Genomic DNA, 18,072 nt, shown 5'->3' with positions numbered 1-18,072 from the left:
TTGTTCCTGGATGCACGTCATCGAAGAGCTACTAGGCGTCAGGAACAATTACGCAATTACAGGAGGTGATTGTACTCAGCTGGTGGTCACTAGGCTCCTCTCCAGACTATAAAATCTATTTGTGCACATGACCATCTTTGTAGAAGTCAACGCAGGAGTGAATGTCGGAGGACAGTACTGTGAGCTTGGCAGGCTGGATTGCTCAGCCACCGAGGTTTTGGTGTTTTGCTAATTAAAGTACATTCCAGTTAAGCTTGTCTTGGCATTCGTTACTGAACGGAGGAGGGGGTCAGAACACATCAGTAAGATGGCCCCCAAAGATGAACTGCTGAGAAAATGCTTAAGGCAGCAGTAGACCTGGGAAGGTGAAGCAGGAATGCCATGGCAAGACAAGGCCTTGTATGGAAAGTACCATCAACAGATATCTGAGATGGCAGTTTAAAATTGTACGTTAGTCTTGACAAGAAACTAACTCTTGCCAAGGTTTAGGTCACAGCATCTATTTAACTTGATCTCTAAACATTAACTGGGACTTGAAAAGTTTATTTTTGCAGCCTATAAAACTCACATATTGCTGATAGCAAAATAGTACAAACATGATTGTACATTTTTTAAAATCTTGGGTGCTTTATTTTTTGTGCTCTATATTGTAATTCTACTTTGTAAGTTTCATTTAAAAAGTTTTATTTAGTCTGGGTCACTGACATGTAATACAGAATGTGATTTGAATATACTGTATGTACTGGTATGTAAGCAAAGTTTGAAGCAGGCAAGAGCAAACTACTTTTGAATTATTACCAAATAAATTAGTCATAAAGTTATCGGAGGTCAAGCTTATGGAAGACCTTACTAGGCACACTCTTCAAATAAATCTTGTTAAGGAGAGTTTTTCATACTTTAAAGAAAAGAACTATATCCCCCCACCCCCACCCCCACCCATCCATACCAACGCAGACACAAATATAAAGGTTTCAATATTTCTGTATTAAAGTGCAATTCAAAAATAATATAAACAGAGTTAACTATTTAGTTATGGAAAATAGTTATGCTTTTGTGTTCAGAATGAAGGTATTTGTTAGAAAAAGTTTATTTCATACTTTTTACTGAATAATAAACTCATTTAAAGGGAAAATAGATGAGTATCCATAACACCCCAGTATGTCTTGAGTTTTTTTTCTCTGTTAAGTAAAAGCCCTAACATCAAGGAAGAAAAAAGAGGTGACCTATATGCAAATTATATTCTCCACTACATTAGTGGAACAATAGTTCTTTTAAGAACACATATAAGAGGAATATACATATAAGTCATTATTAAATAACAGCTTAACATAACCCAGAATATTGGTTGCTTCTTCCTAGCTTGGACAAAAATACTATTACAGAACTCTTATCAAATATAGTTTCTTACTCATGTTTGGAGTTTTAATATTTTTCCACCTCATTATCTCTGGCCTAATGGTGTAGCTCAGCTAAATCTAGATAGAGGCCTAAACAAAGAGAAACTACTTTGTTATCTATGTCTGGCTTTACCAACATGCAGCAGTGTAAATTCCCATTTTCTGTAGCAGAAAAAAGTATTTTCCTTTTAAATGTAATATTTAGTATGGTATTAGCTGCTGCTAGTTAGAAATGAACTGATCAAAAATTGAGTCCTGTTCTTAGAATAACCAATATGTTTTTTTTCTGGATCAGGTGTTATACTGTTTGCTAAATTACATTTTATTTTAATCCTCTCAGTTATAAAGCCAATCTTTGGTTCCAGTTCACATAAATGGCTTCAGTTCCACTTTCCTTTCTGCTGTATGGCTAGGGCAGATAATTTGAGTAAGACTCACTGCCCTACTCTTGCATCAGGCAGAAGATGTTTTAGAGACACATAAAGACGTTTTAGAGACATAAACCCTGCAGCCAAACTGAAAGCAGAAAAACCTGCTGTGAAATTTTTCAGATGTAGATAAAGTAAAACTATTTCCACCTGGCATCGTTCTGCAGGGACAAAGAACCAATATGGCAGAAAGTGAAAATTTTAAAGCATGGTTGGATTTGGCAAACCAGAAGGCAGCAACAGTTACTGAAAAGAAAGGAGTCGGTTAACTTTTTGGATCTCCTCCTTGTGATCCCTTCCTCTTTAGATATCAATTTCTAGGAATCAGTGGAAAGCTTTCTTCCTTTCTACTTTGCAGGAAAGGTCGAAGTCTCTGAAAAGTCCCTGTTATTCATTAATCTGCAAGGAGTGAAAATACCATGCAGATATTGATGGCATTAAAGATACAAAGATGCATGAAACCAAAATGCTCCTTCATGAATATCTGTGTCACATTAAAGTGTTTTGCTATAGAGCCTACCCTCAGGACAGAAAACATATAAAGTACTACTGTCACTGCTCTTGTATTGCCATGCTGAAAGTTTAACAGCAGGTGTAACATCATCCAATACTATGCATGCTACTGACACAGGATGGTCTAGAGATTAAAAAAAAACAAGAGGCAGCAGCAACGGCAAAATCTTCAGAGTCAAGAAACAAGAAAGTGGCGCTGAGGCTCCTGTTAGTTGTTCTTCTTTTCCTCAGGTGGTGCATAAGGAGGTGGTTGATCCTAAAATGAAAATTGGGCACATTTAATTAAATTGGCACATTACTATTAAATATTTCAGGATTTTTTCTGCCCTCTATTAAAATATCTCAGCGTTCTTAAAACTATTCAATATTGGATCACAGTGTGTAAGACAATTCAATGTAGTCTCAAAGTTTCTCAGTGTTACTATGTTTGTATAGTAGAAAGCAAAAATGCAGATGCTCTTGGTATAATGTTAACATTATATTCAGTGTAACTAGCTGCAAATTTTATTTAACTAAATGTCAGAACAGCAAAAAATTTAGAACTACAAAGCTAAAACTGCTCCTCATTGTGTTCCAGGATCTCCATTCTCACTCAGTGATTGTACCAAATATTACAACTCAGAACCAGTTAGTTCAGATCCAACCAAGTTAGCACATCAGAGAGTTAGTCTATGACCAAACTCATTACTCATTTCTCAGAATTTCCTCTCCCGATTTTCTTGGATAAAATAGTTCACCCACAAAAATGTGGGCAATCATTACTCCCTCAGCCCCATCTTCTGCCATACACAATTCTAGAGAAAACCCTTACCATGGGCATGTAAACATTATGAGGATTAGCTGGGTTATAATATGCACTGGAAGTTGCCTCTGCTGCTTTATTGCCACCTACATCATTAATAAAAGAAAAAAAGGCAGGAAGAACTTTTAAAACAAATGCAAACACTATTCACATTCACATAGGCTGCCTAGTGTCTTCTTATTTTCTAGATAAAATTAAAGTACAGATTTGTAGCCTCTATAAGAAAGATTCTGGACAAGACATAGTAATCATTTTTTAGATATATTAACCATGTATATTTGCGTAGGCAAAAGAGAGAATATTCCACAATGATCAGAGAAGGAGATCAAGATCTATTAGCTCTCATATCTCAACAGTTAGCAGATCAAATAGAATATATAATATCTAAAACAGAATCTGGTCACATTTTTGCATGCAAAGGGCACAGGCTCTCTCCTTTTATTAATTTTTAGGTAGCAAATGTCCATAAGTGGAATGGCACTGATGATATAGGAAGGGATGGAGACAGAATTTCTGACCTCGGCTTTTGGGTAGGAGGGAGTTGGGATGGGTGGATAACCAAAGTAAGGAATACTAAGCTTACCAGAGTCTTAATACAAAATTTCAGTAACACAATCTTGCACAGTTTTTGAGTACAAAGATAAGGGCCTGGGGACTTATGTTTAAGAGAGGGGTGTTTCAAAGAACATTTACTTAATTCAAAGAAAACGACTTGGATAAGTCAGCATGACAATAATTGCTCTTTAAATAACTTAATTAAAACCCAGAAAATAAAACCTGGGAGCACAATGCAACTAACCCAGTTCTAAGCAGAAGCAATCCTAAATTCTTACCTGGCATCCCAGGTTCAGTCCAGGTCCTAGGAACTGTAGACCCTGGGTCAATGGGAGCTGAAGGTCCAGCACCAGAAGGGCCAGGATATGGGGGAGGAGGTGCCATGTACATAGAGTTCATCCCCGGAGGTGGTGGATACGCGCCTAAAGAAAAAAAATCTGTATTTGTACAAGCATATATGTTTATATTATATATATATATATATTTGTTGGTGCAAGTTCACAGAATTTTTTTTTCTTACTTTGTACCTTCTTTAAAAACCAATCCAGAAGTATTTTCCAAATAACTTACACATTCATAGAGAGATGACTACTGTGCAATCGGTACTCTTGTGCAAATCCTACAATTATTCTCTTGGCTGTATAATATAATATACAATATATAGGACAGTAATAGAATTATTTGTGAGAAATGGATGTGTGGAATAGCACCTTAATTCTATCTTTATTACAGCAAATCCCATTTACTATGAATATGTTCAATCATTTTAAATATTACCCTTTCCCTAGTGGCAATTCTATAATGTTGCTATTCATATTTTTCAGATCCGGATAATTTTTAAAGTCATTTCATCTACATGCATAGTTGTAAATTTTATAATGCTACAGTACATTTTATCAACATATTTAGACTTATATATTTATATGTTTAATTTTTTAAAAAAATGTTTTATAGGTTAAATTAAGACAAAAAAAGGAATATGAATCCCAAAACTTATCCTAGATCAGGGGTGTCAAACTTTCTTTGAGGGCTGCATCAGGGTTGTGTTTGACCTCAGGGCACCAGGGTGGGCGTGGCCAGGATGGGTGTGACCAGTCCGAAGTCTCTCCTGTCGGGAGTATCTGTCGTGTACTCTCTGCCAGTAAAAATGGGCTCCCAAGCTCTGTTTTCGGCTGCCGCAGCCTCCTCCAACCCTTTGTCAGTGAAAACGGAGCTTGGGAGTGCCACATGCGATGCTCCCAAACTCCGTTTTCACTGGCAGAGGGTTGCAGGTCATAGCAGCCAAAAACAGAGCTTGGGAGCCCGTTTTCACTGGCTGGTCCTTCACTGTTTCCAGGGCAGCCCCACAGGCCAGATCTAAATACTCCACAGGCCATATTTGGCCCCTGGGCCTTGGGTTTGACACCACTCTCCTAGGTAAACAAAAAGAGACAGTTTAATATTGAATAACAATATTTTATAAAGTTGGTTGAAAATTTACCTGGAGGAGGTGCATATGGATATCCCATAGGCTGTGGGGCAACTCCATATCCATTCATTTGTGCAGGCATATAAACGTAGGCGCCAGAAGCTGCCTGTGGCATGTAGCTTCCTGGTGGATGTCCATAAACATGAGGAAAAGGTGGTGCATACCCATAGGCAAATCTCGGAGGTGGTACTCCTCTAGAAGCTAAACATAGTATATTTAATAAGCCAAATTTAGCACATGAAATCTTGGTGTTTAAATAATTACGTTTTAAATCAACCAAAATAAGAGGGAATTTAAGCAAATGATCTGATTGGTTTAGCCATCACAATTCTTGTTGTTTTTTTGCAGGAAATGCCCTCTATGTGAAAATTGATAGTGAAATTAAGCAAACTACAGAAAGCATGCAGAATATAGCTTTGTTCTGTTTACTTGCCGTGGTCATTGGAACTGTCTGTATTTAATTCTAGGTAACAAAATGTGTTTGCAAGCATACATGGAAGCAGAGGGCAGGCTGCACCAGTTTCCCTCTGGGTCATGTGCCTGAAGGAGAAAAGGGGCTTAGAACGGGATAGGCAGCATTCCAAGTGACTGCCCAATGCACATTTGCCATTGGGGAATATTTTCCCATAATGTTTTTCTTCTCAGCTGCCAACCTAATCCAAACCCATTTTTTGTATCCAGTTTTTACTTTTCTTGCTTCTTCCACCATATCAAATCTGGGCCCATTTTGTCTAGAGAAGTTATTTTGCTGATAGACAAGAGCCCAAGTCTCTTTAGGTAATTTTTTCTGCAACATTCTGTTTGGGTTGGAAAGAATGAAAAACATATAATGGAGGTGAGAATAGCAGCATTTAGCACTGACCATACATTAGGGTTTAAGAATGCCTGAAGAACTATCAGCAAGTACATCTGTCAAATATTATCATAAAAAACAGAAATCAGCTAGATTATCTGCCTGGAATGGGAAGAAATGAGAAGAAAGTCTTACCATCACTTGCAAGCTTGAACATCATTTGACCGAATTCTACAGCACCTCCACTGAAAAAACTCATTTTAAATGAAGCCTGACCTTCCCAGCCACCTAAAAAAAAGTTGCATTAAAAGTCTTAAATTATGGCAGCTTCCCAAAAGGTTGTCAAGACAAGAGCAGGGATAAATTGAACATGATTTGATATCAATATCAGTTTACAAAGTAATTTAGAAATAATTTTAACAAATATTCCCATAATAGGTTATTCCCTATACCAGTTTTGAGAAATCATCTCATTTTTGCCAATTCTAGGTTCCTCAGCATGAAATCCAGAGATAAACCACCAACTTTCAATAGGTGTATTAAATGCTTAGTAAGATTTGCTTGCTCATGTTATTAAGAACCCTTTAAAATCAAATAAAAAGGACCAAAACCTCATTCTATATCAAAGTTCTGGAGAGGGTTGACGATGGCCCAATAACCCTAACTTCACAGTATATCCCATCTATCACGCACAGATTTCAATGAGAACATATTTGAAACTACCAGCTAAAAATGCTCATTCATCACTTTCATCTAAACACACTTATATGTAAAAAGTTTATTTCTTCTTACCAGATCAGAAGTTGATAACTTCTTCCAAACTCTAATCAAATGTTTTCACTGAATTTAATCAGGGGCTGTGAAATTTAGCCAGACTCTATATCAGGAAAGCAGAATTTTCTATTTCCATATGCAAGCAAAAATTTGCAAATAAATATGAATCTGATTTGAAAGAATTGTCTTTAAAATAAGTTTTCAAAATAAAATCCAATTTTACTTTTTCTTCCAAATCAAGTTAGAGTGAATTGTGAAGTTTCTCATAAGTATTCAATGAAGGATGGTAAACTTAATAGCTACCAAAAACCTTCATTATTGGTATATGTGTACAAAGAAACATCGCTACACATTTTGGTGAATGTATAGTTCTCAGCTACAAAAGAAATTTAAACCAAAACCTTTATGTTTGATTTCACATATGATTACTCCAAGAGCGTAATTTTTTTAAAAAAATCCTCTCTGATGGATAACACATACCTCCTGGTTCTGCCTGTATTACTCCTTTGATATAATTGGCAGAAAAGACAGGTTGTTCTATAGAGCATCCCTTCACCAAGTGGAATGGCATCATGAAAGACATCATTGGGTCTTTGTTTTTTGACACAAAAATAACCTGCAAAACAAATTTATGCCTTCACTTTAAAAAAAAAAAGCACAAGAAAGCCACACTGAAATGAAACCTTGTAACATATAATTGCAATTTACATCCATATCAAATCATCAACTTAAGTTTTAAAATTGGACTATATTTTCTCATCCCAAAGCTAACCCATCCTAAAACACTTTTCTTAAATACAATCAATCAAGATAGATATTTTTAGAAGGCTGTTCAGCATGGTTTAGCTTTACGTCTTGTAACTTTTGATTCTTGGCTTGTTTAGGCCTTCATTAAAGAACTCAATAACTGTGTATGGACCAACCAAAAGAAAAAGATAATATACAAAATATTTAAAGCCAAAACACAATCCTTTTAATCTATACACAAAAGCAAACATTTTAAATATTATTTTTAAAATAGAGCTGTATTTATTTTTCTTTCTGAGCTGGAGGTAGTTCCAGAGACAGAAGGATTCTACGCTATGCAGAACTCATCTGTAGTGTTTGTCAACCTAATTGATCCTGACAGCAGGCCTGCAATCAAAACTTCATAGGCCATTCTTAAAATCCACACAAGATGAGTGGAGTCAATCTTTTGAATAATATACTCTCAAATATTTAAAACACTAAATTTTCTGAAAATGAATTGTTAATGCAAATAATATTATAACAGTGTTACTGGCTTCAAAAGCTAAATCACTATAACTATTTTAGTGACTTCAAGTCTTTTAAAGACTTCCACATGGAAGGCATTAAGCAGTTCAATTTGGATTTTGATCAGAGCATGTAAATGACTAAAGCATGACTTGTTTTAGATAACTCTCTAAACTATGAGACACCCAAATCAGGAAAGAAAAAAAAGCTAACCACTGGCTTCACTTCTGATGCCACAGCTAACTTCCAGTCTAGTAAAAGCATCAAATTGAGAAGGATTTTGAGAAAATCTGTATTACTTTATGTATTGCTAAAATGTCATTTCAGAAACTGAATATTGTTTTAGAAGTTTAACTGAAGAAATTTTCCACTTCGTTGTTTTACTTAGGACAGTTGGATTTCACTCAGAACTTACCCGATAAGGAGTCAGAAAAACCATTCCTTTCTTAGTGCCTTTGAACATTTCTGGACTGCCAGTTATCTCAGAGAATGTCAGCTCCACATCTTTACAGTGCTTGAGAATACTTCAAGGAGATACAATATAGATGTATTAGTTTCTTTAATAAGGTTTATTAAAAATGACAATACAGATGAAGAATCGACTTAGTAAAAAGTATTTACTTATCTCAGTCCAGAAAATGTACCTCAGTTCATCTTTGTATAAACCTCTGTACAAATAACACCACTAGTGAAAGTATAGTATTCTATGATCCCCAGAATAGATAACACCAATGTCTATTATTATTATTATTATTATTATTATTATTATTATTATTATTATTATTATACAATTGTATCACAGCGGCCAGTTGTTTCGCCGGATTTGGCATTGGTTACTAGTCGGGCCCCACCCAGGGGCCTAGGACGTCGTAACGTATTTTCGTAATATGCGTGCAGATCCAAGCAGTGCAGCTTTTTGCATTTGACTGATGGTGATTTTGTCAATTTTTAACTGTTTTAAATGTAATTCCAGTGCTTTTGGAATAGCACCCAGTGTGCCAATTACCACTGGAATTATCACTGCTGGTTTGTGCCATAGTCGTTGAATTTCGATTTTTAAGTCCTGGTATCTTGTGATTTTTTCATGTTCCTTCTCGGCGACCCTGCTATCACCTGGTATTGCGATGTCTATGATTGTGACCTTATTTTTCTCAACCAGTGTGATGTCTGGTGTATTATGCGCCAGTATTTTGTCGGTTTGTATACGGAAATCCCACAAGATCTTGACCATCTGATTTTCGGTGACTTTTTCAGGCTGATGTTCCCACCAGTTTGTTGCTGTTTTAATATTATAATTTTTGCACAAATTCCAATGGATCATTTGTGCTACTGAATTGTGACGCAATTTATAATCAGTCTGCGCGATTTTTTTACAGCAGCTGAGTATGTGATCAACAGTTTCATCAGCTTCTTTGCAAAGTCTGCATTTGGCATCATCAGAGGATTTTTCGATTTTGGCCTTAATGGCATTTGTGCGGATAGCTTGTTCTTGCGCAGCCAGGATTAGTGACTCTGTTTCTTTCTTTAATGAACCTGTTGTTAACCATAACCAAGTTTTTTCACTGTCCACTTTATCTTTTATTTTTTCCAGAAATTGGCCATGCAGTGCTTTGTTCTGCCAACTCTCCATTCTTGATTTTATCACATCTTTTCTGTATTCTTGTTTCGTCTGTTGGGCCTTCAGTAGATTTTTGTACTTTACTTCGATTAATAGATGTTCTTGACTTTCTTTTAAATAATCAGCCAGTGCATGTTTTTCTTCTTCAACTGTTTGCTTCACTTGTAATAATCCTCTGCCACCTGATTTTCGGGGCAGATATAATCTATCAGTATCACCACGTGGATGTAAACTGTAGTGCATTGTCATTAGTTTCCTGGTTTTTCGGTCCAAAAGGTCCAAATCAGCTTGTGTCCAGTTAACTATACCAGCTGTGTATCTTATAACTGGTATTGCCCAGGTATTTATGGCCTTGATTGTATTTCCACCATTCAATTTAGATTTCAAAATTTTCCTAACTCTGTTGATGTACTCTCGCCTGACAATAGTTTTTACTTCTCCATGCTTGATGTTATCCAACTGCAGAATGCCTAAGTATTTGTAGGCTTCATTTTTTTTGCATTTAATTAATTGGCCATTGGGCATTTCAATTCCCTCCATGCAGTGATTTTGCCCCTTTTTATGGATACAGTGGCGCATTTTTCCATGCCAAACTGCATTGAAATATCGGTGCTGAATACTCGGACTGTGTTTGTCAATGATTGGATTTCTATTTCTGACTTTCCATAGAGTTTCAAATCATCCATATATAGTAAATGCGAAATTTTTTCAGCTTCTTTGGCTGTTTGGTAGCCTAATTTCATTTTTTTTAAGATTACTGATAGTGGGATCATTGCGATGATGAAGAGAAGAGGTGAAAGTGAATCACCCTGGAAAATTCCTCGCTTGATATTAACCATTCCGTAGATCTCATTCCCTACTGCCAACTCAGTTCTCCATTGTTTCATAGCCTTTTCAGTAAAGGATGTAATATTTTTGCTAATGCCAGTTGTTTCTAAGCATTTTATGATCCAACTATGTGGCAGTGAGTCAAATGCCTTTTTGTAATCAATCCAGACCATATTCAAGTTCGTTTTTCTGTTCTTACAATTTTCTAATATCATTTTATCAATTAGAAGCTGATCTTTTGTGCCCCTGCTCCTTCTTTTGTTGCCTTTTTGCTCTACTGGCAAGATGTTGTTTGTTTCCAAATAATCCATCATGTTATCTGCAATAATGCCTGTGAGTAATTTGAAGGTTGTTGGCAAGCATGTTATTGGTCTGTAGTTTTCAGGTGTGGTTCCTTTAGTTGCATCTTTCTGAATCAAGTATGTTTTTCCAGTTGTCAACCATTCATCAATTTGGCCCTTTTGTAAAATTTCATTCAGTTGCCTGGCCAATATTGCATGTAAACTGGTCAGATATTTGAGCCAGAAACCATGTAATTGGTCCTTTCCAGGTGATGTCCAATTCTTTACCTTTTTAACTCGATTTTTGACCATCTCAGTTGTTATTTCTAATACTTGCATTTGTTTGTTGCCAATGCTTTTCTCAAAGTCATGTATCCACTTTGCTGTCTTGTTGTAGTCCTTTGCATTTTCCCACAATTCTTTCCAGAATTCAACTGTGGCCTGTTTTTCTGGTTTTTCACTTTTGGTGTCACCATTCACATTAAGACTTTGATAAAAACGCCGTTGGTCTGATCGAAATTGCTGATTTTGTTTATATTGGATGATTCGTGCCTAATAATAATAATAATAACAACAACAATTATTATTATTATTATTATTTTACAATTGTATCACAGCGGCCAGTTGTTTCGCCGGATTTGGCATTGGTTACTAGTCGGGCCCCACCCAGGGACCTAGGACGTTGTAACGTATTTTCGTAATATGCCTGCAGATCCAAGCAGTGCGGCCTTTTGCATTTGACTGATGGTGATTTTGTCAATTTTTAACTGTTTTAAATGTAATTCTAGTGCTTTTGGAATAGCACCCAGTGTGCCAATTACCACTGGAATTACCACTGCTGGTTTGTGCCATAGTCGTTGAATTTCAATTTTTAAGTCCTGGTATTTTGCAATTTTTTCATGTTCCTTCTCAGCTACCCTGCTATGGCATTATTATTATTATTATTATTATTATTATTATTATTGCAACAACAGAATTGTATCATAGCGGCCAGTTGTTTCGCCGGATTTGGCATTGGTTACTACTACTACTACTATTATTATTATTATTATTATTATTATTATTATTATTATTATTATACAACTGTATCACAGCGGCCAGTATTTCACAATTTTTTCATATTCCTTCTCGTCGACCCTGCTGTCACCTGGTATTGCGATGTCTATGATTGTAAACTTATTTTTCTCAACCAGTGTGATGTCTGGTGTATTATGCGCCAGTATTTTGTCCGTCTGTATACGAAAATTCCATAAGATCTTGACCATCTGATTTTCGGTGACTTTTTCAGGCTTATGTTCCCATCAGTTTGTTGTTATTTTAATATTATAATTTTTGCACAAATTCCAATGGATCATTTGTGCTACTGAATTGTGACGCAATTTATAATCAGTCTCTACGATTTTTTTACAGCAGCTGAGTATGTGATCAACAGTTTCATCAGCTTCTTTGCAAAGTCTGCATTTGGCATCATCAGAAGATTTTTCGATTTTGGCCTTAATTGCATTTGTGCAGATAGCTTGTTCTTGTGCAGCCAGGATTAGTGACTCTGTTTCTTTCTTTAGTGTACCTGCTGTTAACCATAACCAAGTTTTTTCACTGTCCACTTTATCTTTTATTTTTTCCAGAAATTGGCCATGCAATGCTTTGTTCTGCCAACTCTCCATTCTTGATTTTATCTCATCTTTGTGAATAGTTAACTATTAGGAGATGGTCCAAACTATTTTGACTGTGAGGAGGTGAGTTTTCCTTCTCTGTGCATAAAACGCTATGGTTATTTCTATGATAACTAGATCTAGCCACCAAAGTCAGCCAAAATGTGGAATGAATTCAACCAATTGTGACTGATTTGTTATGTTTCAACAAGCACTGGATTAGTTTGAAAACTTATAGCTTTAATCTTCTGCAGTTATTTCAGAGCAAGGCTTGTTGAGCACCAAGCAGACTTGCATATAATCTTATTATAATGAAACACAACTATCTATTCTCATTTCAATAGCTGATAAGGCAAGCCATTATTCTCCCAGCACCCCACTAAATGTGTCAAATATTTATGAATATTAAGGAAGAGTGTGTGAACAGATTTTCTTTCTTTTTTTATTCTGATGAATTATGATAAATTACTTGATATAATTGCTTATAAGCAGCCTCTGTCATCCAAACCAGGGGACTCTGGTTTATTGAAGACCTCTAGATGTAAACATCAGAAATGGTATCTGGAGCACCATTGGGGGAAGATTAACAGTGAATCTCACTGAAAATAGGTAAGGATATTTGTTCAGATCTATTAAATGAAAACAAGACTGGCATAATATCAGACTTTCTTTGGCCTTGCTGTTGATAAATTACAGCCCAGTAGCATTGTATAGGTAGCGTGTTCAGTTTTGAGCAAAGGTGGGCAGGAAGACTTGTAATCAGTCTTTCTGCACTACATTTTGCAAATGAAGTCATTCATAGTCATATAACTTTTGATTCGTCACAGTAGGTGTAAAGTGGTAATTGGATCAATGTCTTTTACTATTATTTGTGGCTGATGAATCCAGATAGCAGTAAGTGTCTCATTTGGGGAATAAGTGATGCTCCGTCCTCATTCCCTGGTCCCAATGATAGTGGATAACTATTGTTGTCACCAAGCTCCTCTTCTTGATGAAATATTTATTTATTTATTTATTCAATTTCTATAGCCATCCAACTCAACCAAGTGACTCTTGAGAGGCTTTCTTTTGGGGAAGAAAGTGGGTGTCAGAGCATCTAGTAAAAATGCATAACCTGACACCCTTTCGGTCAGAAATCTAGAAAAAGCACTAGATGGAAACAGTTTTCATGTTTGGTGAATAACCTATGAAGGGACCTGAATGGAGAGAACAGATGCCACGTGGACCATTCAGCAACATTCAATATAATGTTAATCACAGTATTCTTCTGGACCACCTGCCCAGTTTGGAGTTGAGGGCACTGTTTTACAATAGTTCTGCTCCTTACAAAGTAATTCCAGTGGTGATGATGGGTCAGGTTGGCCCAATGGGTGGTCCTTTGTGCGATATCTTGGGGTTTGGTCTTCTCTCCCTAACATGAAACTGCTAAAAGAAGATATCTATCTCTTTGGAGAAAAGTATCATCAGTATGCTGATGAGCTGATCCCTAGTTATACATTTTCATCTTGGGCAGGACCGACCTGAAGTTCCTGACTCTGAAGGCTATTAGTCTGGATAACATAGAATAGAGTGAAGTTCAACAGGAAAGGGGTACTATTCTGTTCTGGTTTTAACTCTAGACAGAATAGCATTCCTCTTAAACAAAAGTTCTACAACTTGGAGTTCTTCCAGGCTTCATGGCTTACAGCTGGAGGGACAGGTGGAGGCCATGGCTAAAGGAGCCTTTACCCTAGTTTGCATGATGTGTCTAGTAGTGCCTACTCAGCCCTACATAGAATTGGAAACACTAGTGATAGCAACTCACGCACTTAACTCTATTAGACTACCACTACATGATGTCCAAAAAGCTGCCTTTTAAAATCCTCAGAAAATGCAATATATAAATTGGGAAAGATACCCAAATTCTGAATATCTTCATCAAAAAACCAAACATTTTTTTACTTAGGATTTTTTTAAAAAAAGATAGTGACTGCTCAAGAATATTGACAAGTCCAAGCTTTTTAATTTAGCATTCCAGTGATCATGTAGAAATCACATGATTCTGGTTTAACTCATACCTGCTTTACTTTCAGACCCACTGACAGTATTGCAGCTCTGCCGTACTATCTTTTTGTGCTGCTTTCTTCAATAATTGCTTGTCTTATTTCAAAGTAAACCAAAAGGAAGAATGATGAGGCAAACATGTAAATTATTTGCCCTCATTTGTTTAATAATTATGACAGTCAAATTATTCGTCTCGTCAAAGTATTAGTTGAGCAGTACTATCTTAACAAATAAATTATTAATGTTTTCATGTGAAGCCAATTACTGCAGTCATGTTTCCTTTTAGGTAATGAGCCTGCGGGAAAAGTAACACAGAAATTTATCTCGGGCCACACTTTATTTCCTTTTCCCTATCAGTTTGTACTTCTCTAGGCTGTGATGGAAAGAGAACTTGTACTCAGTAATGCAGCCTCCTTAACTCTCTACCCTCCACGAAAATTGTTCTCCGGATACACTCATTATTCCTAACCTAAGCGGAGGAAGGCGGGATTAAATTTCGACCTTAATGAAGCCTAACCTGGGAAGGAAAATGTGTGTCATAACTACGGCTCACGTCATAAAACAACCAGACTACTGTACGCACGGGCCGGAAGTGGAGCTAAAGGCCGCGTAGACTGTCGAAACAGAACAGAACAAAACAAGCTATTACTATCACCGCCCTCCCCCCCACCCGAGTCCCGGGGATGGCAAGACTGTAGAGAAGGGGGGCGGGGGCGGCGAAAGGTTAACACTTCTACGGCCTCTTGGGCAGAAGTCACAATCCTCCTGCGGGTGATGGGAAAAACTCTCGAGCCCAGGCGCCCCCCTCGAGGCCGAGGAAACCAGGCGGCTCCCCAGGGGGAAAGGTGGCTGGGCTTAGAGGCGTTCGTCACACCGTGCAGGTAGAAACGCTCTGCCTGTGTTTCGCGATCCCCGAGGATACCCAAGAACCCCCCACCCCAACTCTTCCCCCTGCCGCCCCTTGCCAGCCAAGTCCATCTTGGTCTCCGGTTACCTTTCCCCGTGGGGCGGGACAACCCCGCCACCGGGCAAGTGGTTCCTGTTCAGCGCCATGTTCCCGGCCAATGGCACCGACCGAGGCGGTTCGTCTCTTTCGTCCCTTGCCAAATACGGCAGAGCCGCCCCGTAGCGGCCGTGATCTCTCGGCGCGCAGGCCTGCCTCTCGGTGGAGTGGAGGCGTGGCGCCCGGTCGGCTGTGAGGGAGCCTGTCCCGCGGACGCCTCCTGGTCACTTGGGAAGACTGCAAAAGGCGCCCTGGTGCTTACTACGGCCCTACTTTGTAATCGGCTAAATAATTGATTCTGGAAGGAGGAGAAGGAAGATCAGTTGAGCACATAAGCAATGCAATTAGCCTTGATGGATGAAAAAAAACGTCCATAGCTAGGTAGTACCTTTCTTGGGATTAACCCAGTGGTTCCCAACCTGGGGCAATTTGATTTTTAATGGGGGCAATTTATCCTTGTTTAAACCAAGTTAATTGCCTTTTTGGCTTCCTCCGACTTGAGTAGGTAGAGTTCACTTTTTGAGTAAAGTAAGAATTATATATGGGGGGGGGGCAATCAGGATTTGAGAGGTGCTTAGGTGGGGCACTGCCAAAAAAAGGTTGGGAACCATTGGATTAACCTAAATACCAGTCATATGTTTATTAGCTATGTAAATATGACATTTCCCCGCATTCCCTCCAACCACTCTGGAAAATAATTTGATTAGAAGGCAGCTACCGGCACAAATATTATATAATGGAAGGCTGGTTGAAATCAGCAGTCCCTTTCTACATCTGTAGATGGCTGAAAAATGTATTTGGAGTGAGGGCTTCCCTCCCATCACAAAACATCTTGCTTCCTATCCTGCCCCTTTAAGAGCACAAGCAGATACTGTTTTGGTTGCATTTTTCTCCGAACTTGAACTTTGTAGATTTGTGGCGGTGCCTGGCAGTCCACTGTGGAAAGCCATAATCCAAACAGAATATGGTAAAACAGACCACAGGCTGGCATAGGATTGAGACAAGATTGTATGTTCTTACATTGTTTATATACTGAATACATATTGAGGGAGGCTGAATTGGAAGAAGATAATGTGAACTTTTAAATTGGAGGAAGCAAAAATGGTCTTTGAAGAAAAAGACTCCTCTAAGTATAGCAGGGATAGCCAGAAAACAAACAAGTGGATCATAATCCAAATAACAAGGCTCAAATTATCATCTAGATCTAGTATGCAAAAACCAGGCCCCTTGAGAAGTTCATAATACTGGGAAAGGTGGAAAGAAAATTCTGTCTCAGGTTGCAGTTTATAGAATTTGGAATTATGTAATGTAATTAATGTAATTATGTAACCTGCCTGCTGTATTAGATACTGAGGGGCAATTTTTTTCCTGTTTGCTTTATTTTTACATATGTAATCCTTAAAACAGATGCACAGTGATATTCAAATTTTAAAATATGCTTCACTTATGCTTACTTTTTCCTCAAATTAACACCTAGTCTGAAAATACCAAGAATACCAAGATTAGGGTATACAATTCTAATCTTAGCCCTTTGATATTGCACAGGTTTTAACAGCAGTCAGTTTCCAGTAAAATTTCCCTGTCTTTTGAGAATTGCCTAGTTTTGGTTCTGCGTTTTGGACTGTTCCTAGAGTGAATGATTATAGGTTTCTGTTCTACATATTTCTGTGGCATAAGTTTATCCAAAACTGTGTGATAGAAGTACTGTAATACCTATATTGCTGTTTCTTATATTTCTGCAAAACCTTAACATTTCTATTTGGAATTAATATGAACTCACCAAACATAGGTTCATTCTATAATCATAGTTAAAATTAATTTGTATTCCAGTTAATGTATTTTAGGTTGTCCTTGACTTACAACCACAATTGAATCCAACCTATTTTGTTGCTAAGTGAGATAGCTGTAAAGTGAGTTTTGACCCATTTTATGACCTTTGTTGCTATAGTAATTAAGTGTATTACTGTAATTGCTAAGTTAGTAACATGGTTGTTAAGTGAATCTAGTTTCCCCATTGACTTTCCTTGTCAGAAGGTCACAAAGAGCATAGACCCTAGGACACTGCAAACATCATAAATACAAACCAGTTGCCAAGCATCTAATTTTTGATCAAATAACCACGGGGATGCTGCAGCAGTCATTAATGTGAAAAATTATCATTTTTTTAGTGCCATTGTAACAAAATGAATGGTTGCAGGTAGAAGATTACCTGTAACATTTATTTACACATCATTTATACACTCTCTTATTCTCTCTTATTCTCTCTACAAAATAAAAGAGTTGTCACTGTTTTCTCAATCGTAGCAAGATTGGCAATGTCTGGAATGTCCATTCCATAGAGATGGAGTAGTCATCCAAACATTTCCAGATCCCACACTTCTGGTGGGGTAACTCAGAACATTAGTTCCTGGATCAAATATACAGGGTGGACAGATTCAGTTGGAAGGATGTGGTCATGAAGATATCTAGAAGTCAAACTACATAGGACTTATTCAATAAAACAGCACTTAAAATTGTTCTTGAAAACCTATATAATGTAAATGTTAAAATTGGTATATAAGTAACATACAAAACTAAATGTAAAAGTGTTCATGCAGTATTCAACATTTATATGAAGCCACTTGGGATGCTTTTTGGCAGATTTAGACTAGATACAGATATGT

The 18,072-nt window shown here is 37.4% G+C and overlaps 1 protein-coding gene across 1 annotated transcript; it reads right to left on the bottom strand.

Moving 5' to 3' along the window:
• Nucleotides 1-963: 963 nt before the first annotated feature.
• Nucleotides 964-15,632, bottom strand: WBP2NL (WBP2 N-terminal like). Its single transcript, XM_032221339.1, has 8 exons — nucleotides 15,401-15,632; nucleotides 8,400-8,508; nucleotides 7,211-7,346; nucleotides 6,152-6,244; nucleotides 5,176-5,364; nucleotides 3,974-4,117; nucleotides 3,150-3,226; nucleotides 964-2,594 (listed from the first exon to the last, which is right to left on the bottom strand). Exons 1-8 carry the CDS (start codon nucleotides 15,457-15,459, stop codon nucleotides 2,547-2,549), a joined length of 855 nt encoding a protein of 284 aa, XP_032077230.1. The 5' UTR covers nucleotides 15,460-15,632; the 3' UTR covers nucleotides 964-2,546.
• Nucleotides 15,633-18,072: the final 2,440 nt, after the last annotated feature.

This window comes from Thamnophis elegans, chromosome 7 (genome assembly GCF_009769535.1).
Source record: "Thamnophis elegans isolate rThaEle1 chromosome 7, rThaEle1.pri, whole genome shotgun sequence".
Lineage (NCBI taxonomy): Eukaryota > Metazoa > Chordata > Lepidosauria > Squamata > Colubridae > Thamnophis > Thamnophis elegans.
The sequence above is the reverse complement of the archived record's forward strand: the minus strand, read 5'-3'. Positions and strand labels throughout refer to the sequence as shown.